Source organism: Lemur catta, chromosome 18 (assembly GCF_020740605.2).
Source record: "Lemur catta isolate mLemCat1 chromosome 18, mLemCat1.pri, whole genome shotgun sequence".
In the NCBI taxonomy this organism is placed as follows: Eukaryota; Metazoa; Chordata; class Mammalia; order Primates; family Lemuridae; genus Lemur; species Lemur catta.
The window spans coordinates 44770555-44797809 of NC_059145.1; the positions used below are offsets into that span (position 1 = coordinate 44770555).

At 40.1% G+C, this 27255-nt stretch overlaps 1 protein-coding gene across 5 annotated transcripts in view; it reads left to right on the forward strand.

Moving 5' to 3' along the window:
* Window positions 1-27255, forward strand: part of ULK4 (unc-51 like kinase 4) — a 497440-nt gene that overhangs the window by 260962 nt on the left and 209223 nt on the right. For 4 of the 5 annotated variants that reach the window (XM_045530714.1, XM_045530713.1, XM_045530712.1 and 1 more), the window contains one exon: window positions 16913-17018. In XM_045530714.1, the coding sequence (XP_045386670.1) occupies window positions 16913-17018 (106 nt within the window). Of the gene's footprint in view, window positions 1-16912; window positions 17019-24620; window positions 24757-27255 lie in introns of those variants that run through there. The other variant, XM_045530715.1, reaches the window with a different exon arrangement.

A 27255-nucleotide genomic window follows, 5' to 3' on the forward strand; every position in this document is an offset into this window, starting at 1 on the left:
GATTCACATGTCAATGGCTTTACAGGAGCATCCTGGTGAAAGCAAACAATCTAGCAATTCCGGTCAATAACAACAAAGCACTACAAACATGATAAGAGTCCACCCAAAAGTGAGAGAAGCTGGGCATGGTGGCTCATGGCCATAGTCCCAGTGACTCCAGGAGGCTGAGGCAGGAGGATGACTTGAGCCCACGAGTTTGAGGTTACGGTGAGCTGTGGTTATGCCACTGCACTCCAGCCTGGATGACAGAGTGAGAAATCACATCTTAAAAAAAAGAAAAGTGGGAGGAGAGGGAGCATGAAGACCAAGGGCTGAGGATGGAGGTGACAGGGAATGTAGGACACGTCAGCACAGGAAGTATGTGTGATGTGGCTGCCCTTTCAGGGTGGGAATAGAAAGAGCCGCCTGGTCGGAAAATGATTGTGTCTCTAGCAGGTGATGTGTTACTGTTGAATAAGACTTTAATTATAGTGTAATGCTTTCCTCACAAATACAAATATAAAATAAAGTATTCATCTCCCTGAATGGTTACTTCCTGATTGCAGAATGGGTAAAATTTTTAGATGATCCATCTCTTCTTATTAATCCCACAGGGGTTCACAGTAGAAAATAAATGAGACTTATTTATGCTTGCAAATCAAATTGCCATAAAAGGTTGTTTCAATAGACAGAGGCAAAATCATAATAAAATAATTTAGTAAAAACGGGAGCTAAGAGTATGCTTAATGGAACATGATGAGATTTAATTTTCTTACTATTTCTATCATTAAAGCTCCATTATCTTTTCTGAGACCTCATTTAGGCTTCCTGCCACACCGCAGTTCTGAGGCATTTCTGGGGCACATATAGAAGCCTGTGAGTTCCATTAAAAAACAAAAATAGCTGATAATATTCTGTTCTTTCATTTTTGCTGTTTGATAACAATGTCTCACATCCAGAATTTCTTATATTTTCTTCCTCAGCCCATCTCTCGAAAGCCATAAATATCATTATCTAAGAGCTCTCACACAAAAGAAGTTCAATTCTAGAATTGAAAACAAAACTAAGACTTGTTGATGAATGTCTCTGAGGATTCTTAAGAATTCATGGAGTTATATCCCTTTGCCTTCAAGCATATCCACAGGTAAATCATATTTGTAGGTAATAACAGAATCAGTAATCAGTAGTAGTGCTAGCCTTTTATGTTTTGTAGCACTTGATAGGTGAGAATAGTCAAGAATCCACACACTTTAAAAACTTCTGGAAAATATTGCCGCTTTGGTTTAAGGTAACCAGGGAGAGGGTGCTGGCCTTTTCAACCCGAGAGGCAGAGCCTAGTTAATTTAGGTTCAGTTTGAAGTCAGTGCCCAGAGGCCCAGAGGGCCGGGTGCAAGCAGAAGGTGGGTGTTGAGGTCATGGGTTGAAGGCCGCGTCGGGGGTGAGTTGAAGACTCTGAGGAGCTGACAGTGACAGTGGCCCTGCGGGGCTGACCACAGGCTGACTGCCCCTCTCCTCACTCTGTCCAGACATGATATGCTTGATATCTCTGATTTATAATGACAGTGTATTTCTAGTTTGTTTTTAACTCCACTGAATCCAAAGGAAATTAATATTCCAGGTCCTCATTAACCAAGATTTAGTGTGGATTCCAAAAGTCTTAGCCAGGTGCTGAGAGTAATCGGCTTCGGTGTGCCTTTGTAGCTTCCCATTTCTCTCAGCCACATGTTTCTGTGTCTCATCTTGTCTGTGGGAGCCGCAGTCTGTGCTCCTCTGCAGGCTCTCAGCCTCCCCCCAGGCTGCTGCTGCCTCCTGCCCAGAGCCCTCACCATCTCCTTCCTAAAACCTTTCTGCTCGCTCCGCCTCACCCCTGCTGTGCCTTGGTCAGGCCCAGCGCCACCCTCAGCCTGCGTGTTGTCCAGCCTGCTGCCACCTGCATAGGACGCTCCCCAAGAGCTGGTATCTGGGGGCAGGTTTGGGGCACTTCATAAGGATCCCGGGTGGGCCTGACATACACGCTGCTCTTCATACAGATTGTCGAAGGAATGGCATTCCGTTGTGTGCAAAGGAGAGTATTCATTTTTTACTTTCTTCAAAATAGCCTATTTTGTATAATATAAAGGATATTAGCAAGGCAGACTAATCAAAATGATGAATAATCAACAAATTGTTCACATATTACTTTATTATAGATGTATGTGTACATATGTTTGTGTTTTAAATGTATACAATTTCACATTAAAACCTCTTGTTTTGGGGGGGAAGCTTAGCTACAAGCCATTCATTGTGTCCAAATGGGTCCTCTGTTTTGTTTTCTATATCATAAAACTCTGTGATTGAGAAGACAGTGGTAATTCATAAATGTACTCCTTCCCCCAACTCCCTGGCCAATATTTGTGTGATGAAGTTGGGCTTCATAGTAACGTAGCTGGATTCTGATATGCAGGATTCTTTGGGGGCTGAAGAAAGGCAGGCTTCTAAGGATTTTTTTTTTTTTTGCAATATATGACAACTTTATATTGTTCTTAGGTTGAACAGTGTGTATTACGGAAAGGGGTGAATGGGGGACACTAGTCTTGTGCTAAAACTTATATTTGATCTTTGTTGTAATCCACACATGACTAAGACTGTGCAGAACAGTTTTGTTTGAATACAGTCACAAAGCTTAGAAATTGTTAAAATTTAACCTCTCATTCAAATATTCTCCCTGTGTGTTCTTTCCTGGGAATAATTTGGGTTTAACATCAAAGGATGTTAGAGCAGAAAAGGGCCTTGGAGGTTGGTTAGCCTGAGTCCTCAGCAGATCACCTCCCCCGGGGCCTGTGAGCTGCCCTGTTTCCTTCCCTGCTGCTTGCTTCTGGGCGGAGCTCCCAGCTGTGCACCTGGATGAGGCAGCAGATGCAAAAAACGATGAGGCTGGGAACTCTCAGGTGCTGTAGAGGAGCAGCTCTCTGTCAGATGTGTGGTTTTAAGCAACATGTATGCAGCTACCTGAGGTTTTAGCTCTTTTTTCTGCCTTTAGTGTGTCTGGTGTCAATGGCTTGGGTGCTGTGGCTCAGTCATTGCTGTGAGCGTATTTCTGTCTGGGAGAGTGTCCGCAGCCTGGGTGTTGCAGAGCCTACCTGGAGTTGAACTTCAGAGTATGTGGAAATGAAACTGTATTAATTTTGATACATAGATTATTTCTTGTGCCTCCAAAACAGGGAGTTACTTTTTTTATTGGTTTGTTTAACTTGTTACTTATGCCCTGAGAAATAAGATTCTAAGATTACCTAATAAGATTGGCTAATAATAAAATCCAGTGCTCCATGAATGGTGTATGGATGTCCCTGAAACTCAGGGGCATCTCTCCAAAATCACCGCCCCTTCTCTGCCTATCCCACACAAACACAAGCTCATGACAGCCGTCACTGGTGCTTGTCCATTGTCATGCATGCCAGCAGAAGAATTCTGTGCCAGCAAGTCAGCCTGAGGGGACCACATGGCTAGTCATCAGCAGCTCATCAAAATTCACATGCAGAAAGGGCTGTGACACCATCACTCTGTATTCTCACAGGGGGTGGCCGAGTGAGAGTGTGATAGCAAGAAAGCAATCTTGATGACTCCTGTGCTCGGTGAATTGAGAAACAGCTTGAAGTGCCTGGAGCTAAGAGAGTCAGAGAGGGAGACTGTACTTGTTTTTCTACTCCTGTCTGTGGGGAATGGCATGGCTCACGCTGGGAAGCCACTAGGCAATGCTGAAGTGCAGGGACAGAGCTGCTGCCTCTGTGCACCTTGCTCTGACCTGTCGGTTAGCAGTTGGAGCATCCAGTGGCTGGACACACATAGGTCTGTGGACTCACTGTTAGCAAACACATGCCAGTTCCAGATTGAGGTGAACTGCTGCCCTGTGATGGGCAGACCTTTGGATTTAGCACCTGCAAACTTGATGTTGTACCCTAAGCTTAGCTTCACTGGACTCAGTTTTCCTTCTTGGGGAAAGCCATCTGTTCCTTCTCCCTTACCATCCTCCCTTCTTCTCCAGCCTTTCTCACTTCCATCCTTCCTCTGTCCTTTCATTCTTAGCACTCATTTTGATTTATGATTTTCTCTTTGACCTGCACAAGGAAAATTTAATCAAGATGGCTTGACACATAAGCCCTTAAAGCTAGAAGCTCATTTAGTGGGATATAGAAGTTAAAAATATGAAAAGACCCACTTTAGCCCAGATGACAGAGGGAGACTCTGTCTCAAAGAAAGAAAGAAAAGACCAAAGCGTACCCTTTCCTTCCTTCCCACTTCCTCATTCCTAAGTTCCAGGGATTGTTCATGGACTAGTGGGGCTGGTGCTTCAGTGCAGAGACGGTGGGTGTGACCAAGTAGACACTGCTCAGATGAGTCCTGGGTGCTCAGCATATAGCCAGGAACCTCCATAAGTGTTTGTCCCAGAGTAGATATTGAAGAGGAAGGTTGGGTTTCAGCTTGTGTCTCAGGGCCCTTATTAGACTGCCAATCTGGCTTGGCCTAAGAAATTAATTTAAACTCTCCAGAATTCCCTTCTGGACTTCAGAGATGGAGAGTGGAAAATATATGGTCACTTTCTCCCTCGGTCAAGTTAGTCAGTCTCCTGACATCTGGAATCTCCTTATTTGTCTTGTTTGTCCAGCACATGTCCTGCTTATTTTATGCACAGGGTCTGCGGATTCAGTGATCCCTTCTCCCACACCTTTTCCCACTGCAAGACTTCTTGATGGACCCTTCTCATAGTTCTCCAACATGGGACTTTGGACATATTTTTTGACCCACTTTTAATACTGCTCAGTTTATATCTAGAGTAGCTTCTAATTCCAGTTATGAAAAAAAAATGCTAGTAAGGACACAAAAGATTATCTGGGAGGTGAACATTTTCTGAGATCATTTTATCCCATTGTAACCACTGATTATCCAAGATGGCATAGTTTCTGTCACTGTGTGGCCAAAAATGAGCTTATTGAGTGTTCCAAAATGATTATATAAATATAACTGTTATTATCTAAGTAGAGTCTAAGAAAAGGAAAGCTGACTGCCCTAGGTTCAGGAGATGGGGAACAGAAGTGTGATTATGCATAAAATACCAAGAGCAGCAAATTCCAGGGTGACTGACAGATCCAGGATGCCTTTTGCTGCTGATTTTTAAACCTGCCATATACATACATGCTTGCAGTTCCCCCAAGGTCTGACATATTACCTGCTCAGAATATTTTACTGGAAAAAGGTGCTGCTTGCTTAAAATTTCAGCCCTGATTGTAAGATGGCTTTTACCTCTAGAGAGAGCCCTCTGCTACAAAAACTGAAAAATTCTATTAGATTCAGTAAATATTTTGCAGAGGGGGCATGAGGGTCAGCAGGCTTTATGTTGGAGTATTCCCATTTTAATCAGCAATAGCCTCTTACCACCGCTGTTCAGGGGTAGGAGCCGACCTACCAAAGAAGGTGTTAAGGGCAACTGATCGTGCAGCTCCAAGGAGCAGTGTTTACAGTGTTACTCCAGTGTGGGGGAAAAAAAGGTATCTGTTGTAAAGTTACAATATATCCTTGAGTTGCTTCTTGGCCTTTGGCTAAGATCAAGTGTAAAGTCACACCCTTGACCACATATACTCTGACATGTGTAGGGGAAGGACTGTGAGGGGCAGTGGGAGGTACTGGGAAAGGAAGACGTACTTTGGAGTTTAAGTCCTAGCCCTACTCCTTATATTCACTTCTTGGAGATTCAGTTTCCTTGTCTTTAAAACGACAAGATTGCACTAGAAAGAGTCTCTGAGATTCTTGCGTTGCTCCAGGTTTTCCAGCTGGTTTGGGGCAGGCTAGGGCTTAGAACTGAGCTCAGTCCAGTTTTCTTTCTGCTCTGAGGCACCATTCCTTTACGCTCTTTAAAACCTTAGCTTTAGATAAACTTCTAGCCAGTTCCCACTGACATCTTTTTCCTGCAGGATTTACCAGTATCTGAAACGGGGACTGTTGAGTATCCACACTTGGTAAACTCGCCTTAGGAAAACTGTGCACATTCCCATGGTAAGAGATAGCTCTAATTGAAAACTGCCTTGTGATCACTGTATGCATTGATCTTTCTTTTCATTTTCACCATGTGTTATATTTTCTTTCTTTAGGATGGGACACTTTTTTATATTTTTGAGCAATTATCTTTTATGGAGAATCCCGTTCAAACTGTGTTTCATTACAACGTGTTTCAGAATTTTAGAAGTATATGTTTCCCATGCTAATGCAAATGCTCCATTAGTACTTGGCAATTATTTAGCATGTGAGAGATTTTGTGTATTTTAAAGTAAAAAAATCTGAATCCATCACTTGTTGCAAACATTATTCAAAAGTAAATATATACCGATTGAAAACTTCTTGAGAAAGGCCATTTTTATCCTTTTGTAGTTCTGTTTCACACCATTATATAGCAAATTTTAGGTGCTCAATAAATATTTATAATTGCTTAATTGAAGGCAGTTAATTTCTTGAAGGAGGCTCTCAAGAGCTGTTTCTCCCTTCTCCAGCTGTATTCACCCAAGCAACTTTGAGCAGGATTACTCTTGCATTAATTTTTCAGAGGCCACTGTGTACCAGGCACAACACATAGGCACTGGGACATGGTTATCCTTTCCCCAAGGAGCTTGGCATTGGCGAGGAAGGGGAAGACCCAACAGTTAACGTACACATGGTAGGTGCGGTGGCTAGAACAGCATGGGAGGTGATGAAAACACTGTTCAACACAAGCTTCTCAGCTTCAAGAAACATCTGGCCTGAATTTTTAAAAGTGACATTAATTTGCTAAGACTTTATTATCATTATTTTATTTGTCTTATTATTTTCACTTTTGGACAGAGCCAGGGATACGAGGAGCAGGCTGAAGGAGTTGTGTAGTCAGGATGCACACTTCTGTTTTCTTATTTCTCCTCTGTACTTCAGGCTGGTCATTGGCTCAGACAGTGTATTGCAGGGCAGATTGGCCTGTCTCTCAACACCCCAGGCAGATACATAAAAGGGGCTCAGTCCATCCTTAGGGAGTCTGGTCCTGGCAGCTTCCCTTTGGCTCCGTTGCCAGGGTTCTCCTGCCTGAGCGGCATTGGCTCTGACCCACTGCTCCTGCCTTGAGGCATAGGGCCCTGTCAGGAGCCTAGAGGATGGCAGCTTCCTGCTAGAAGCCTAAATAACATGAAAGGGTAGGGCCAGGAAAGCCAAGTGACACAATTAACCTGCCAGAAGGGCATTCACAGCACACTGCCACTGGGGTTGAGTGAGGACTGGAATTCTAAAGACAAGCTCAGCGTGCTGATTGACAAATGGTACCAGTTGATCAAACCCTCCCTCCTATGCCAGCTGGAATGTATCGCTGATCATAACTTGTATTTGCTGCTGCTAGAGGGCCTCTACAGTATCTGTCAGTCAAATTTAAACATAATTTTCAATTCCCGTCTCATGTCTTGGATCAGAAAGGTAAAGGGAGGCCTTCAAATGATGATGCCCTATGTAAAAGAAGGGACTTAACTCTATACCTCTAGCCTCTTAGAGTGAGAGCACCATATGTTTTTGGCCCAGATGGGAGAAAAAATCATGCTTCAAAGTTCTCTCTTAGCCTCCCCAGCGGTCGTCGAGCCTGCTCAGCCCCCGGAGGCCGTGATCATGTTGGCAGAGGGCACAACTGGCAGAGCAAATGCCCAGTGGCATTTACCCCAGCCCCAACTTCATCATACACCAGACATTTCCACTTTGGACCCCCAAATCCTGTCCTTGCTTTCCAGGAAATCTATATATATATTTGTGAGGTAAATGACTGAATTAATTTTAAATTACCCTGTGCCCTCTCAGTTTAATTCAGCTTGTCCCCTTCCTTGTTACTCACCCCTAGGGGTCAGTATTTGGCTCAACAAGTCGTGAGAAGATTTCCAAAATCATGAAGTGCTACTTCTCTGGGATTGGGAGCACTGGAGTGACAACATCCTTGCTGGGCCATTCCATGAGTCTTGTAGCTTCCTCTCCTTTTGGGGCTTTAAATCCCACCATGGCTGCTATCACACGAACTGGACTGTGGAGCCAGTGGTCTTGGGCCTGTTGTAAACTAATGTGGTCCCTTGGCCTGCAGCCTCTTAGATTTAAGTTCCAGGAAGGGAGGCAGTCTTTGCCACCTTAGAGGAGTCTGGTAGCAGCAGGGGAGGTAAGGCTGGAGGTCGGGACACCTACTAGGAGATTGTGGTCATCCCAGCCAAGGATGGCAATTGCCTGATCTCAAGCAGGTGAGTGGGATGGAGAGCGGAGGATGCCCAGGGGGTCCTGTGGCTGACTGGATGAGGCAGACAACAGACAGGTGGTGGTCCTGATGGTCCCAAGATTTGTGGCTGGGTGGCTGGGCAGGTTGTAGGGCCTTTCATTGAAAGGGGAAACAGAAAAGAAGGAAACAAGGGCAAAGGAGGCAATGAACTCAATCCAGATTCCGTTGAGTTTGAGCTGCCTGTGGAATAGCCTCTTGGAAAATCATCAAGAATATGGAAAAGTGTCCTTTTCCCCTCAAACATATTTATTTCACTTGAATGCTGTGACTCTTTTCTGAGCACGGGGCTCAGAGCTCTGGGAATCTAGCCAGGTGGAACAGTGTTTGCAAAGGAAAGTGAGTGGACACACCCAACTGCATCCTGAAGCAGCAGTCTGGTCCCATTGCACACGTGTGTGCACAGTAGACTAGTGTTCTTAGCACATTGAAATTTTTTTCCTGAAATGTAGTCTAAATGTGTGTTGAATAAGATATACTGCGTCTCTAAGAGATTATGGATGCTATGTGTACAACACCACTTGTGTGCTTTCACTTTCCATTTTCTCTGTGGTTTCTCATCCTTCAGATTAGTTGTGGTCTTTTAATTAGTTGTCTTTTAAATTCTGACCTACACCAAAGGCAAAAGCGAGTAACTGTGGTTCACTGTTACTTTCAGTTATTAAAGGTGTCTTCTATCTTGACTATTCAGATCCCTACCCAACTTTTTAATCTGGACATCTGAGTCTTTTAGTGTCATTTATGGTATCAAATATTAGAATATCAAATATTATAATGCCCTGTCTACAGTGACACCACTTTGGAAAGGCTGATCATTTTTTTTTTTTTTTTACTGGTGTTTCCTTGCTGTGTCCTTGGTATTTCTGAGCTGTCCTTTTTAAGCACTGAAGCAATTAGTTCTGAGAAGGCTGATCTTCAGGGTCCAGTGCTCTCCTGCCTTTCATTTGTTGAAGCTGTACATTTTAATGAAGTTGTTTCATCTATGTTGCCAAACACTAGAATTTTGCTGCTTCAATTCTAATTATCTCTACTGGCAAATGATATGTTTTATTAGTGCTCTCAAGTGTTCTGTTAAATGTCCATACACTATGGTGTTAGGCACATAAATTAGATCAGCTGTGCTTATGGATGAAGGAGTTAAATATTTCCATCACTGTCTTAAAGTGCGGTGGGGATTGCCTTCTGTGGGGTATCGATGTTGCCTTCTGTGAGCTGTTTCCTCTCTCAGCCACCAACCAACACAAACACAAGTGTCCTGAATACTGTGGCTATTAATGGTGGCTCTACTATATGTTTTTATTCTTTTGGGTAATTTGCTCATTCTTTCCTTTCTTGTAGTTGCCTACCACCTACATTGTGCTTCTTGGGTTGTACGTCTTACAGCATAATGATAAACATTAAAGGCACTTAAATGAAACCAGGAGTTCCCAGTGGTGGTGGCAGAGGTAGGCTACACTGTGGCACGAAAGGAGGAAGGACAAGCACCACCGTAGCAGCCCCAAATTGGTGTTTCTTGGGTCCTTCTCACTGCCCCCACTCTGGATTCCTTTCTGTTTCTCCCAGGTTACCCTGTGGGTCCACAGGTGGATTTGGTTAACCTGGAGTATGCTGACTGGCCTAGGTGACCTGGCACCACCCTCACCCTATTTGTGGTTGTAAGGCAATGCTGCATGTGATTAGGGGCATGGTTTCTGCCATCCTGCAGACCAAATCCCAGCTTCACCACTGAAGAGCTTGGGAAGTTACAGTTGACCTCGCAAACCTCAGTTCTTATTGATAAAAAGAGCAGAACCGTAGCACCTGGCATGTTCTGTAAGGATTAAATGAGATGATGTATGTAAAGTGCTTGGGGCGCAGGCCATGGCACGTAGTAAGTTCTCAATACATTGTCGGGGCAGCCTTACCCCAGCTTAGGCCCACGTGGCTGCCATGCTGCTGCCTGACAAGGTAGACCCTCAGGCTGCCTGATGCCTGGGCCCCTGACTCTGTCCCAAAGGCCCTGTTGCAGGTCATCACCTGCTTTTGTCTCTCTTGCATGTGTCAGGGCACCAATGGTATGAACCCCTTGCTTTATTAATGAGCCGCAGAGATTGACAAAAAAGAAAACACCAGGATTTTACCTAGCCTGCTGTTACCGTCCTTTCAACCTGGGGCTCAGGCATAAATTTGGGGGAGTTGGAGGGGCTGTCCCAGAGGAGCATCTAATGATGACACAGTCTTTAATCAGAATTGTCTCTCCCCTCCAACTCTGGCCTGTGGTCTTGGAACCAAACTTTGTCTCCTTTTCTATTTCCACCAGTCTTCCAGATCTGTCCAAGAAGAACTCTAGCTGCACATGTTTATTCTCACATTTTCTCTTTTCATATAATCCTCTACACTGTCTTTAAGAAGTAAATGCGATATTTTTTCAACGCATAATTTATCCCCTGCAGGCTAATACGATTGTGAACCAAGAATAAATCTTATTAAAGTTGCTAAGAGAAATGAAATAAATTTGATAAAAGTTAATAGAAGTGTGCTTAATTCACATTTATACCTTCTCAACTGCTCTTTGCACATATTTAGCATTTTTTTCCTGGGGAAATTATGATCTAGTCCAGAACAGTAGCTGTCTTAGTTCTCCTATTAAACCACATCATCATCTTGAGTAGGAGCAATTTCTCTGTTTTGAGGTCTTCCTCCCTAGCACTATGTAAGAAGGCACATACACCCATATGAAGAAAGAGCAAGTAAATTCTGTAATACAATTTTTATAATTTTCATAAAGCCCCCACTTTATACTGAACAAAGTTCACAAACTATGAATAGTTTAAAAACCATCAGGAAAGAAAATAAAAAACAACAGTCTTTTTAATAATTTCTAGAATAGAAAAAGCAATTTTCCCCAATCTGGCTACAGGATTATTCATCTCTTTTTTATTCTGTGCATCAAATATATTTTTTCCCTAAGTACCCCTGGTCATAATGTTCGTTAGGGATGTTTGATAGTCAGAGTGTACCTTAGCTTTACACTCCTCTGCATGCTGCAGAGGGCTTCATTCTGCAGTGACTCTGGGATCCCTAGGTAGGGAACCCCATAACCTGCTTGGCTGGGATCTGATCCTGGGATCTTAAGTGTCCAGAGGTAACAGAGATTTGGAGAGTTGCCTTTTGTATTAAAGGAAATGCCTATATTAACAAGTGGCACTCACTGCCTGAACACAGGAAAAGCTAAAGTATTGGCTTCAGAACAAGCAAAATAATTGCCAAGGGCATCATAGAAAAGGTGCATTCAGTCGTAAAAATGTATATTTCAAAGAAACAATGGATTTACCTCCAGTAAGGCTGACCTATATTTGCTGACAGATGGGTCTTTGAACAAGGAGCAGTATGTGTCATTTTACCAAATGGGACCAAAAATAAAAGATTTATTAGCTTCACTTTTCTTCACAAGAATAGGTTTTCTATGTATCGTTAGTTACTTTATCATGAATAACATGTAGTGTCATCTTGGTGCTTATTAATCATCCTTTCCTTCCAACCAACTGTAAGAGTAATTAGATGAAATTGGTGGCAGACCATCGCTTCTGCATTAATCTTCTTAAGCTGGTGTCAGTGAAACGTTCAAACATTAACACCTACCACAAAAGTGCTCTTAAGCGTGTTTCTGAAGTTTGAAATTTTCCGTTATCAGTATTTGGAAAGCAAACTCTTTGTCTTGTATCGAGCAGAGATGTAGATGGTAAAACCCATGTGAAGTCAAGTGTCTCTCATCACTGGGAGGCACAGGTCATGCAATGTAGGTCCTTTGTAAGCTTTGGAAGCCACCTGTCCAGTCGAGAGGTTCCTGGCCAGCCTGCTTCATGTTATCACTCTGGTACCCAGGCTTTTGTGATGCAGGGGTGTCTTAATGAAGAGGGAAAAGCTCCCTGAACTCACCAAGTGGGTTCTTGGCTTCACGAGGGAAGGAATTCAAGAGCAGCCAGGTAGCAGCAGAAAGTTTATTGAGAAAAAGACGACAGTAGATCTTACTCCACAGACATAGTGTAGGGGTCCTTTCCTGAGCAGGAGGGGGGCCCTTCTGGGACAATAGTAACACTAGGAGAGGTAAGTGTAGACAGTCTGTAAGGCATCCATCCTCAGGTGGTCCCGGGTGGTGACTTGCTGGCAACTTCCTTGTTCAGGGTGGTTAGGGTCTGGTATGGGTCAAAATGGCTACGCTTAGGCTCTCTTGATCTTCCTTTTCTACCTTATCCCTACATTCGTTGGAGCCTCTGCTGTCTGGAAGGTCACTGGTCACAGAAGCGAAAGGAAAGATAGGACAATGAAGCCCTCATTGCTTCTTAAGGCTTCTGCCCAAATGAGTTTAATTGGTCAAAACAAGGCTCGTTTTCATCTCTAGGTACAAGTGGACAGAGAAATGCCGTTCTACTCTATACCTAGGAGAGAGAAGTGGGAAATTTATTAGTCATTTATAATGACTATCTCAAAGCAAAAACTGTAGGCGAATCATTAAATGGAAAGCTGGTTCCTTGAAAACTCCAAGAGATAGACAAAGCTTTGGTGAGTCTGATCAACAAGAGAGAGGACACTGTGTGAAAGGCGATTTATGAATAAATAGGGTTCAGAGAAGATTTATGAAGGTATAAGAGAATGCTATGTATGATTTTATTACAATATGTTGGAATATTTGGACATTGTAGATGATTTTCTAGGAAAATGGAAATAACCAAAATCAGGTTAAGGTGTTGTAGATACCTGAATAGAAGATTTTTTTTTAATTTTAAGTTCTACTGGTGTGATATTGTGAAATATATATTAATTTTTGATCTTCACTCCTGTTTCCTGGCATACAACTCCTTAGAAATTCCTAAGTGTCATCTTTTTGTATGCTAATGAGTTGACTGGTGGCTGGCAGCCACTAGGTAGCTTCTGGATGGGGACTGGTCACCAGAAAGACCACAACAGGATTAGATCCCTTTCTCTGGGGATGCCATAGAGGCTGTAGGTTAAGTTGATCTTTTAATGAAGCGTCCATAAAAACCCAAAAGGACAGGGTTGATAGCTTCAGGATTGCTGAAAAAAATACGTGGAGCTTCCTAGAGGGTGGCCTACCCAGGTAGGGCGTGGAAGCTCCCTGCCTCTTCCTCCTGAGAAAAGAAAAATAGCTCAGAGCTGTGTGAAGTATGCAAAATTGAACATACCCAGCGTGACATGAGTTTGGGACTTCGTCCATGCTCCCCACCACCACTCATGCTCAGATTCAGTTGTGAGAGGCATTTTATTCCTGACTAGCTGCATCCCCCCATATCTGCATGTTCCTGGAATTTGTAATACAAAGAGCAATGTATAGCCAATTAACAGCTTATATTAATTTAATGTAAATTCTTGGTGAACACCTTAGGAACTGCCTCTTCTTTTCCTTTAAAAATCCACATGTAACTGCTGCTGATTAGAGCTTATATTCAGAGCAACTTGAATCTATGCCTGGGTTGCAGTCTTCAAACTTGACCCACATAAACTCTCTGTTTATATTATGTTTGCCTCAGTTTTTTTCCCCTTAGGTTGACAACCCCATACTTTGCCCTGTGTATCTCTTCATCTGTATCCTTTGTAACATCCTTTATAATAAACTGATAAACGTGTTTCCCTGAGTTCTGTGAACCACTCTAGCAGATTAATTGACCCCAAAGAGGGGGTTGTGGGAACCCCAGCTTGAAGCCGGTCAGTCAGAAGTTGCAGAGGCCTGGACTTGTAGCTAGTATCTGAAGTGGGGGTAGTCTTTTGGGACTGAGCCCTCACACTATGGGATCTGACACAATCTCCAGGTAGATGGGGTTGGAATTGAATTGGAGGGCACCCAGCTGGTGTCTGCTGAAGAATCAATTGCTTGCTTGGTGTGTGAGGAAAACCCTGCCACCACCACTACTTTTGGTCATAGAGTCTTCTGTGTTGGTTGTTGTTGAGTGAGAGAATAGAAAAAGCACTTTGAGTTTATGTGTGAGTTCTTCCACACAACTGGTAAGAGTGTGCTGAGCCTAGTTACTTTTACAAGTAAGTTCTACCAAGTCTCCCAGAAACAGATACTAGATGCACAATAAATATTCATGGAATAAAATGAGTGGAAGAGGCTAGCATGAAATTGATACTAAAATCAGACAAGGATGTCAATCATAGGTCAGTATCACTTATAAACATAGATGAAACAATTCTAGAACAACTTAGCTAACAGAACCTAGAAATATATTAAAATAAATGCATCTCCCCTCCTTCAAATCTTTGCTCACATGTTACCTTCTGAAAGAGCAATGCTTTGCTTGCTCTATTTAACGTTGCAAGCTTCCCCCCCAGCACTCCCTAAACCACCTCATCCTGTTCTCTGTCATCTCCCATAGCATGTACCTTGTAACGTAGGAGTCTGCAACGTTTTTGGCACCAGGGACCAGTTTCATGGAAGACAATCCACAGACGGGGTGGGGGCAGGTGGGGGAGGCAGAGCTTAGGCTGTGATGTGAGGGATGGACACAGCTGTAAATACAGAGGAAGCTTTGTCCCCTCACCCTCTGCTCACCTCCTGCTGTGAGGCTCAGTTCCTGAGCTTCATGGAAGACAGTTTTTCTATGGACCCAGACAGCGGGGATGGCAGAGCTCAGGCAGTGATGCATGGCCCAGTTGTTGGGGACCAGAGTTGTCACATATCCTATAATTATTTATTACACTTATTGTTTATTGTCTTCTCCCCCTGCTACAAGGTAAACACCATAAGGGCAGGTTTTTGGTGTTTTTTTGTTGTTGTTGTTGTTGTTTTTCCCTGTTCACTGATATAAGGCAAGTACCTAGAATATTTGGCCCTTAATAAGTATTTGTTGCAAAAATGAATTAATCCCAAGTGCGACATGGGATCCTGAATTGGATCCCAGAACAGAAAAGGATATTAGTGGAAAACTGGTGAAATTTAAATTAAGTCTGTAGCTGAGTTGTTAGAATTGTATCAGTGTTAATTTCTTAGTTTTGGTCAATGTAATGTGGTTAGGTAAGCTGGGTGAGGGCATAGAAACTCTCTGTACTATCTTTGCAACTCATCTGTAAAGCTGAAATTATTTCTAAAGAAAAGTTTATTAAAATGAATTAATCCAAGGAGAACTAAGAGGCTTCAGCATTTGAAAAGTAAAATAAAATTTCTGTTCAAATGATTCCTTCTTGGTGCGTCTTGTCCTGACTACCCAATTTAAAATCACACCCAGCCACATAGCTGCCCGCTCAACCTCACTCCCCTGCTGCTCTTGTCTTTCTTGCCAGAGCACTTGGTACCTTCTAACGCTTTATACCGGTCACTTACTCATTATGCTGCTGTTTGTTGTCTATTTCTGTGAGGAACTTTGTTTTGTTCACAGGTACACCTCAAGTGCCTAGAACAGTACCTGGCACAAAATAACTATTCCTTAGTTATTTGTTGAATGAATAATAAATATATAAATTACATTTTGGGGTACACCTCAAGTGCCTAGAACAGGACCTGGCACAAAATAGCTATTCCTTAGTTATTTGTTGAATGAATAATAAATATGATATAAATTACATTTTTTAAAAAACCCCCAGCAAACCATATATTTCTCTGTGTGTGTGAGAGAGGAAGGCAGGGAGGGAGGGAAAACGAATAGGAAAATGTCTGGGTGAAGCCTACTAGTGGACCCACTTGTTGCTTTTCAGGATGGGACTAGCTCTTAGCAGAGTGGTCAAGAACAGGGCCTGGACTAGAGTGAGGCAAGCCAGACTCCTAGAACCCTCACGCTTAGTGAGTACGTGCATGAACCCAAGAGGGAACACCTCCCTGCATTTTTCACCCAGTTTGTCTCCCTGGCCTCATCCTAATCCCAGACCTTAAAGACTTTCTGTTTATTTTTGAATTGTGTGACATTTCATATTTTCAATGATAATCGGTTAATTGTTTAATTTTTTTAAATTCAGAGAAATGAAAAAGGGAACAAAAGAAAAGCAAGCTATTTTTTGAGATATTTTTAAAATTACAAAGAAATTATTTGTTTTGAAAATGAGAAATTAAGACTGAAGAATTACTCATTTTCTGCATTTTCTTTAGGGCCCAAGTTACTCCCTACTGTATGATATTAAGTGTTGAGGAAGGTAAACTCCACTCTTTTAGGTCCTACATGAAGTTTATTGCACTGAAGCAGTAATATAATTAGTCAGATCCAACATAACCATAAATGTGCTGTGCTAGACTAAAGTGGGAAAATATCAGTACCAGGATAATCTTGAAACTACAGAAACATTTCTTTAAGTAGTTTTCTTTTGTGATCTCAAACTCACTTTCAAGCATGGTCGCCCGGGCTCCATATACTCAATCTCTCATCATTCCTTTGCTGCACACTTAAGAGCACAGAGGGCCACGTGTTGCCCCTCAGGTCATGGGCAGGGGATGGCATGACACAGCACTACTGTCTGAATGGTTTACTCTCTCTCCCAGTTCACTTAATTCACTGATGGGGCGTGTCTTACCACAGAAAGATTTGCTTCATTAAAGTGCAAAAAGATAATCATTTAACGTTGTGCAAAGAATGAAGGGATGGAGATCATTTTCTCATTTGTCTTTATGATGATGTAATTGTATTTCTGTATGGTTATTATGGAAATTATGATCTATTGCAGGAACATCAGGAGAGCATTCTGGGTAACACCATGCAAAGTGTGATTGCATTACTCAACAATCTTGTTACCTGCAAAGATTTGAATATGAAGCTACTTTATGAACAAGGTAAATGCTTCTTAGAGTTGAGTTTTGCTTCTGATTCTGGTAAAGTCTGCCTATTTGTAAGTTTGCTCATCTTATGTAATGGGGCGTCTGGAAGTACTATTTAAAATTGATGAGTCCAAATAGATAGTTCAGAATCTATAAATAATAATGATATTGCCAGCAAAAATTAGAAGTGGGGTTAGATATAGGGATAGTTTCCCTAAATTAATTTGTTCTCTTTCACGGCACAAAGTCAATAGGCACTGCTTAAAGATGATAAGCAAAGAAATAGAACTGTAAGGATATTATTTAGATTGATGGCTACCTCGTCTCAGTCTGTTTTGTGTTGCTGTAACTGGATACTTGACACTGGATAATTTATAACAAAAAGAAATTTATTTCTTACAGCTCTAGAGTCTAGGAAGTCCAAGGTCAAGGGCCCACATCTGGTGAGGGCCTTCTTGCTGGTGGGGACTCCGCAGAGTTCTGAGGTGGTGCAGGGCGTCACATGGTGAGGGGCTGAGCATGCCAGCTCAGGTCTCTCTTCCTCCTCTTATAAAGCTACTAATGTCCTACCCTCAGGACCTCATCTAATCCCAGTTACCTCCCAAAGGCCCCACCTCTCAAATACTATAGTCAGATTTCCCACACTCTTACTACCATTGCAATGGGGATTAAGTTTCAGCATGATTTTCAGAGGGGACAAACATTCAAACCGTAACACTGCCAATGAAAATAAAAACAGATATGGCCAAAAGCACCTTGGAAAATGAGACTGGACGGGTTGAGAGTGGCTTGCTTTACATATTATGCATATTTGTACCGTTATAATTTTTAAAATCATGTCCAGTCATGTATTAACTACAGGGATATGTTCTGAGAAATGCATCATTAGGCAATTTTGTCGATATGGGAACATCATAGCGCGCACTGACATAAGCATAGCTGGAGCAGCCTACTGCACACCTAGGCTATGTGGTGTGGCCCATTGCTTGTAGGCTACAAGCCTGTACAGCATGTGACTGTACTGAATACTGTAGGCAACTGTAGCACAATGGTAAGTATTTGTGTATCTAATACATCTAATCATAGAAAAGATACAGTAAACATAAGGTATAAAAGATAAAAAATGGTCTCCTGCATAGGGCACTTACCATGAGTGGACCTTTTACAGGACTGGAAGTTGCTCTGGGTCAGTGAGTGAGTGAGAGGTGAGTGCATGTGAAGGCCTGGGACATGACTGTACACTGCTGTACGCTTTGTAAACACTGTACACGTAAGCTGCACTAAATATATAAAAAATATTTTTTCTTTCTGCAGTGATAAACTAACCTTAGCTTACTGTAACTTGTTTACTTTATAAACTTTTAATTTTCTAAAAACTTTTTGACTGTTTTGTAGTAACACTTAGCTTAAGACACAAACATATTGTACAGCTTTATGTCCTTACCCTATAAGTGTTTTTCCACTTGAAATTTTTTTCACTTTTTAAGCTTTTTTGCTACCAACTGAGACACAAACACCTATATTAGCCTAGACCTACGCTGGATAAGGATCATTAAGATGTTACTAGGTGATAGGATTATAATATAGATCTATTACAATCTTATGTGTCCACCATCATATATGTGGTATGTGGTCGACCAAAATGTCATTATAAAGTGCATGACTATATATATTCTACTTTTATATTAATAAAATAATAAAAGCTTTCATTGGAATTGTTCAGAAAAGTAAGACTTGGACAAAATTGGTCACTGAATAAAATTATCAAGTCACTGTTCTGATTTTGCCCCAAGAATTTAGAGTTCTAATTCTATGTGGTCATTATACCTAAATGTTGGTAATATTTTTTTTCTCCCTTAAGAAACATGTGTTCACATCCAGTGATAAATATTGCCAACAGTTGTGGGGCTTTGGTACATAGAGATCTTTATTTTACACAGCAGCCTCCTATTCTGTTTATGGATATAGCATAATTTATTTAACCAGTGCTCTAGTGATGGATATGTGCTGTTTCCAATATTTAGCTATTACAAATAGTTCTGCAGTGAATAACCTTATACATACACATTCTTTCACATGGGAGCAGGACTATCTATAGGATAAATTACTGGAATTGGAACTGTTAGATCAAAGGGTATATATATTTATAATTTTTGTAGATATTGATAAGTTGCCCTAAGTGATGTGCCAATTTCTACTACCACCAAGCCGCATGAGATTGCTTGTCTTTGAATCTAAGAGCGTGTTAAGTTTCCCTGTTTGTTCAAGACTTTTTTATGTTTGTCAGAGATGTTTTGTAATTTTCTTTATATAGGCCTTGTGCATTTCTTGTTGTTTATTTCTTCCTAGATATTATATCATTTTTGCTTGTTATTAGAAATAAGGAATTTTCTCCCATTAAGACTTCCAATTTATTCTCTGTGTTTGAAAGTTTTTGATTTCTGTATATGCATTATTATACCTGTTAATTCTTTTATCATTGTCAGTAGTAGTAATTTTTAGATGATTCCCCTAGTTTTCCAGTTATATAATCATAATAATTGAAATAATGATAGTTTTCTTTCCAGTTTTATAATGCTACTTTTTCCCTTTTGTCTAATTACAAGATTCAAAGAGAATGGGATAGAGGATATCTTGGATTTGTTTCAAGATCTTTTTTGCTGGTTAAGGAGGTACCCATCTATTTTTTAATTTTATCTGTTTTCTTTTGTAATCAAGAGTAAGTAATGAAACCCTCAGCCAAAATTATACTTAATGGGGAAAAGTTGAAGGCATTTCCACTTAGAACTGGGGAAAGACAAGGATGCCCACTGTCACCACTTCTATTCAATGTAGTTCTGGAAGTCCTAGCCAGAACAATCAGGCAAGAGAAGGAAATTAAGGGTATCCAAATGGGGAAAGCAGAGGAGGTTAAACTATTGCTCTTTGCTGATGATGTGATTTTTTTTTTTTTTTTTTTTTGAGACAGAATCTTACTCTGTTGCCCAGGCTAGAGTGCCGTGGCATCAGCCTAGCTCACAGCAACCTCAAACTCCTGGGCTTAAGCAATCCTCCTGCCTCAGCCTCCCGAGTAGCTGGGACTACAGGCATGTGCCACCATGCCCGGCTAATTTTTTCTATATATTTTTAGTTCAGCTAATTTATTTCTATTTTTAGTAGACAGGGTCTTGCTCTTGCTCAGGCTGGTCTGAACTCCTGACCTCAAGTGATCCACCCGCCTCGGCCTCCCAGAGTGCTAGGATTACAGGCGTGAGCCACCACGCCTGGCCAATATGATCTTATTATCTAGAAACCCCAAAGATTCCTCCAAGGGGCTTCTGGAATTTATGAATAAATTCAGACAAGTCTCAGGTTACAAAAATCAATATACGCAAATCAGTAGCATTTCTATATGTCAACAACAGTCAGGCTGAGAATCAAACTAAAGACTCAATACCTTTCACAATAGCTATAAAGAAAAAAATACCTAGGAATATATTTAACCAAGGATATGAAAGATCTCTCTAAAGACAACTATGAGTCACTGAGGAAGGAAATTGCAGGTGATGTAAACAAATGGCAAAACATATCATGCTCATGGATCAGCAGAATCAACATTGTTAAAATGTCTATACTACCCAAAGTAATTTACATATTCAATGTAATCTCCATCAAAATATCAATGTCATTTTTCACAGATCTAGAAAAAATAATTCTGTGTTTCTTTTGGAACCACAAAAGAGCCTGAAGAGCCAAAACAACCTTAAGCAAAAGGAACAAATCTAGAGGCATTACTTTACCAGATTTTAAGCTGTACTACAAGGCTATAGTAAACAAAACAGCATGGTACTGGCACAAAAATAGAGACATAGGCCAATGGAATAGAACAGAGAACCCAGATATAAAACCATCCACATAGTACCACCTGATCTTTGACAAAGCAGATGACAATATACACTGGGGAAAAGATTCCCTATTCGACAAATGGTACTGGGAAAATTGGATAACCACATGTAGAAGATTGAAACAGGATCCATATCTCTGACCTCTCACTAAAATTAATTCAAGATGGATAACAGACTTAAACCTAAGACATGAAACCATAAGAATTCTAGAAGAAAATGTTGGAAAAACTCTTCTAAATATCAGCCTAGGCAAAGAATTTATGAAGAAGACCCCAAAGGTAATCACAGCAATAACAACAACAATAACAACAACAACAACAACAACAACAACAACATAAATAAATAAATAAATAAATAAATAAATAAATAAATAAATAAGACTTGATTAAATTAAAAGGCTTCTGCACAGCCAAGGAAACAATCAACAGAGAAAATAGACAACTTACAGAATGGGAGAAAATATTCACATGCTATGTGTCTGATAAAGGGTTAATAATCAGAATCTGTAGCAAATCAGCCAGAAAACAAATATCAAACAACCCCATTAAAAAGTGGATCAAAAACATGAACAGAAGCTTTTCGAAAGAAGATAGACTAATGGCCAGAAACATGAAAAAATGATTAGCGTTACTAATCATCAGGGAAATGCAAATCAAAACCACAATGAAATACCACTAACCCCAATAAGAATGGCTTTCATCAAAAAGTCTCAAAACAGTAGATGCTGGTGACCATGTGGAGAGAAAGGAACACTTATATGTTGTTAATGGAACTGCGAATTCGTACAACCTCTATGGAAAATAGTATGGAGATTTCTCAAGAACTAAAAGTAGACTTACCATTTGATCCAGCAATCCCACTACTGGGTATTTACTCAAAGCAAAAAAAGTCATTTTATCAAAAAGACACTTGCACTCAAATGTTTATAGCAGCACAATTCACAATTGCAAAGATATGGAATCAACCCAAGTGCCCATCAAATCATGAGTGGATTAATGAAACACGGCATATTATACCCTGGAATACTACTCAGCCATAAAAAATGAATTAATACCTTTTGTAACAATCTGGATGGAACTGGAAACCATTCTCCTTAGTGACGTATGGCAAGAATGGAAAAACAAACACCGTGTGTATTCACTCTTAAATTGGAACTAACCAAACAACACTCATGTGCACAGATGGAAGTAAAACTCAGTGGAAATCAAGCAGGTGCAGGGGGAGGGGATGGGTGAAATCATACCTAATGGGTACAATGTACAGTTTCTGGGCAATAGGTACACTTATAACTTTGTCTCAAGCAGTACAAAAGCAATCCATGTAACCAAAACATTTGTACCCCTCTAATATTCTGAAATTTAGAAAATGGAGTAGGAGAAAAAATGTTGATGAATTTTTGAGCAAAAGAAAAAAAAATGACTTTATCAAATGCTTTCTTGGCCTCTATGAAAATGGTTTAGATTTTTCTTTGAATCTATCCGTGTAATGGATTATATTTAATAGGTTACCTCATATTGAACTCGTCCTAGTGTTTGAGTCATTACCCATAGTTAATTATGATATATTGTTCTTTGTGCTAATTCTTTGCTGATATCTTATTCAGGATTTTTCATTGCCATTCATCAGAGTGATTTGTGTGTTTGTTTTTGATGGGGAAAATACATTCTTTGCCAGATGTTGATGTTAATGCTATCTTCTTTTTTTTTTTTAAAAAAAAAAAAGAAGTATTTTTCTCTTTTTGTGCTTCTGGAAAAGTTCAGTTATCATTGGAATTATCTGTTCCTTAAAAGATTGGTAGAATTCCCTTGTGGAGTCATCTGGTTGGAGCTGTCTTTTGGAGATATGACAGTGGTGGTAGCTCTTTGATGCCATCCTCTGCAGTGATAATGAAACTCTGTATTTTCCCATCTTTTCTAAAGTCAGTTTTAGTAAATTACATTTTCCTAGAAAATTTTTATTTCATACATACTTTCAAATCTATTCCCATATAGTTGGACAAAATAAGTTGTTATGAATCTTTTATTTATCTAAGTTTTGGAAATTAATCTCATTTCCATTTTTTATATTATGTATTTTTTTTTTGAGACAGAGTCTTGCTCTGTCACCCCTGCTGGGGTGCAGTGGCATGATCATAACTCATTGCAGCCTTGAACTTCTAGGCTCAAGTGATCCTCCTGCCTCAGCCTCTGGAGTAGCTAGGACCACAGATATGGGTGGCCATACCCGGCTAATTAGATAGATCTCACTATGTTACACAGGCTGGACTTGAACTCCTAGCCTCAAGCCATCTTCCCTCCTCAGCTTTCGAAAGTGCTAGGATTATAGGCATGAACCACCATGCCTGGCCTACTTTTGAATTTTAGTGACTAATAAGACAATGATTTTACTATTATAGTATATGTGTCTATTTTTTGTCCAAACCAGTTTTGGCATTTACTTATTACTCCTACTTAAAAAAATGAAAGTCAATTTCTGTTTTTATCTATTCTTTATGCTTTTTATGAGTTTGTTTTGTCATTCTTTTTCTAGGTTTTTAAGTAAGATGTTTTAACTCTGATTTTATGAATTTTCTTCAAGTATTACCTTATCTATACTGGATTCAAGAATTCTCATCTATAGTTCTTTGATCATCTTTGTTTTCCATATATATTTCAATTTTGGTTTGTGTTCCCTCATTGAGTCAAGAGTTGTTTAGGAAAGAAGCTATAATTTTTTAAGGCTTTTTAATTTTTATTATTTCTAGTTTATTCTTATTGATGTATAACATTTGTATTTATATTACATTTATATTTGTATTTATATTATATTTGTATTTGTATTTATGGAGTATGTATGATATTTTGATACATGCATAGAATGTGTAATGATTGAATGAGGGTATTTGATATATATTTGCCAGCATCTGTTATTTTTTGTCTTTTTGATAACCACCACTCTAACTTGGGTAAGATGATATCTCATTGATATCTGTTGATGGCTCATAAAGCCATTAATAGAAACGATTTCTGAGGGGACCTATGTGTTGGATTTACTAGACAGGTTTTTAAATCAGCTATTATAAGTATTTGGAAAGAACCACAGAAAACCATGTCTAAAGAATTAGAGGAAAATATGAAAATTATGTCTCACCAAATAGATAATATCAATAAGATATAGAAATACTACAAAAAGAACAAAATAGAAATTCTGAGGTTGAACAGTAGAATAACTGAAATGAAAAATTCACTAAAAGGACTCAATGACATATTGGAATTGACAGAAAAAAAGAATCAGCTAATTTGAAGGTTATCATTTCTGACCTTACAGAAATAAAAAGGATTATAAGGGCATACTATGAACAACTATATGTCAGCAAATTAGATAACTAAGATCAAATTTCTAGAAAGACAAACTACTAAAACTGACTGAAGAAGAAATAGAAAATATGAATAGACTTATAACAAAAGATTGAATTAGTGATTGAAAACATTCCACAAAGTGTGTGAATACAAGCGGGCATGGTTCATTGAACATAAGAAAATAACCCAGGGGGCTGTCCTTTGGAGGCTGGGTACTACAGTGTGCTCTCTAGCCCCTAACAATTCTGTCTTTTCCACATACAAAATACAACATTGTCCTAGTATTTCTCCAAATCTCATCTTATTAAAGGATCAGTTTCAGGCTTCATAATAAGGATCTTAACATCTAAAATAAGTCTATATTCACGTGAGGCTTCTTGGGTACATTTCCTCAGGTGCAGCTCCTTGAATGCTGTTCCTTTCAATCTTGAAGACCCATGAACTAAGGACACAAATTATCTGCTCCTCTACATTCCCAGACTACAATGATGAGACACAGTAAGGAGCATCATAGATCCTCTGATTTAAAAAGGACATAAACAGATGGTACCTAGCAGTTGTTAATCCAGGCAATGCCGAAATCTTGGTGGACACATTTCTTTAGTTTTCTTTGCTCCAGAGGAAAAAATATTCTTTGCTTTGGGCAAATTTCTGCTCCCTGGAAATGCTTCTCTGTGGCTCTTGCCTCTACTGTCTGAACTATTCTTCCTTTTTCATAAGAATATTTCATATTTATAGTGAATAGATTTCTTAGCTTGATTCCCATTCATAGAAGTTTGGGGGGCCCTGAAGCCTCTTTGTATTCTGAAATGAATTGTCCCTGTCCTTTTTAGTTCAAGCTGGAGGTGATTCTGATGATACAATTCAATTGAAATCATTATAGTTTCCTATAAACCATTGTTCATTCCATTAAACAAAAAGCACCCCCCCACCCATGAATCTCTTCAAAACATCCTCCTCTCTAACTTTGGCTGAGAATCAGGATACTGTGGAGTGATGCCCTTGACATTCTTAGTAGCCCTAGTGGCTAGCTGAGGTAGTGGATGAGGAGTCAGGTACCTGAAATTGAGATGACGGAGGTTTGAAAGCATGGGATTGTATGAATGAGTTGGGAGAGCGGGCAAACGTCCTAGAGGACAGGAGCTTAGGGAACTGAAAGATCAGGCATGGAAGGATTGTCTGTAAGGTGATCTAGGTGGCTTCTGAAGTTTTGTGTTCAGTGGGTTGTGAGAATTGAAGTACCAGAGAGTCCACAAGTGGATTGACTATGGAGCCAAAGAAGCCTAAGCGTCAGGCGCCCTTGTTTACACAGGGGCAATTTTACAGTCATAATTTTATTTTCTTCTTACAGTCCCTCCCTGTCTCCAACTGTATACACTTTGGTTCTCATAAAACCTAGACACATTCTAGGTTTTATGGAGTGAAGTAGAAATCACAAAAATAATAATTATGGCAGGAGTAGTGTCAGGGAGGGTGACAATGAGCTTGAGGGGACGGGGAGTGATTTATTTAGTGGTCTGAGGGTGATGACAACTGGAGGATAGCAAGTAGGTGGTGCAGACTAGTGATCTGAGATTCAGTGAACTACAGCCTGCTGCTGGCTGCTTACTTTGACGTAAAGTTTTGTGGGAGCATAGGCGTGTCCATTCATTGGTGTCTTGACTGTGGCCAGTTTTGTGCTGCAGTGGCAGTATTGAATAGTTGAGACAAAGACTGTGTGGCCCACAAAGCTTATAATACATTTGACCCTCAAATAACATGGGTTTGAACTGTGTGGGGTCCACTTATATGTGGATTTGTTTCAATAACTATATTGGACAATTTGGGGGGATTTGTGACAATTTGTAAAACATTGTAGACAAATTGTGTAGCCTAGAAGTATTGAAAAAAATTAAGGAAAAGATATGTCATAAAAGCATAAAATATATGTAGATACTAGTCTATTTTATTATTTTATACCATAAAATATACAAAAGTGTACTATAAAAAGTTAAAATTTATCAAAACTTATACATATAAACACAGGTGGTATATGGTACCATTCACAGTTGAGGGAAATATAAACAAATGTAAAGATACAGTATTAAATCATAAGTGTATAAAATTAACTGTGGTCGTACCGTACTACTGTGATAATTTTATAGCCACCTCCTGTTGCTATTGTAGTGAGCTTAAGTTTTGTGAGTGTCTGCTTAAAACGCTGTGTGATGCTAATTATCTCCTCATAAGGAGTTTGCCTCTCCAGGAAATTGCGTATTGCAGTAAAAAGTGATCTCTTAAGGTTCTTGTGTGTTTTTCATTGTGTTTAGTGCAAGAATGTAAACCCACACAAAGTGCCACTAGTGATGCTGGAAGTACTTCCAAGAAGCTGATAAAATGCATGATGTTACAAGAAAAAGTTGAATTGGTTGATATATACCATAGATTGAAGTTGCACCATTTCAAGATAAATGAATCCAGTGAAAGGACCACTGTAAAATAAAAAAGAAAGAAAAGAAAAGGAAATTTTTGAAGCTGTTGCTGTAACTACCCAGCAACCTCACACTTTTTTCAGAATACCCACTTATCTCACATTGAAGATGCAGCTTTTGTGTGGGTCTGGGATTGCTATAAGAAAGGCATACTGGTTGGGCATGATGGCTCACACCTGTAGTGCCAGCACTTTAGAAGGCCAAGGCAGGAGGACTGCTTGAGGCCAGGAGTTTGAGACCAGCCTGGGCAACATAGTGAGACCTCATCTCTACAAAAAATTTAAAAAAATAAAATAAATCAACTGGGCATCATGGCATGTACTTGTAGTCAACTACTTGGAAGGCTGAGGCAGGAGGATCACTTGAACCGAGGAATTTGAGGTTGCTGTGAGCTGTGATGATACCACTGCAGCCTTGCTTGGGCAATAGAGCGAAACCCTGTGTCAAAAAGAGAGGTATACCTATACATTCTTACCATGATTCTAATAAAAGTAAAGTCATTATATGACAACTTAAAGGGAAGACAAAAGATCTAAAGGTAGAGAATTTAATGCCAGCA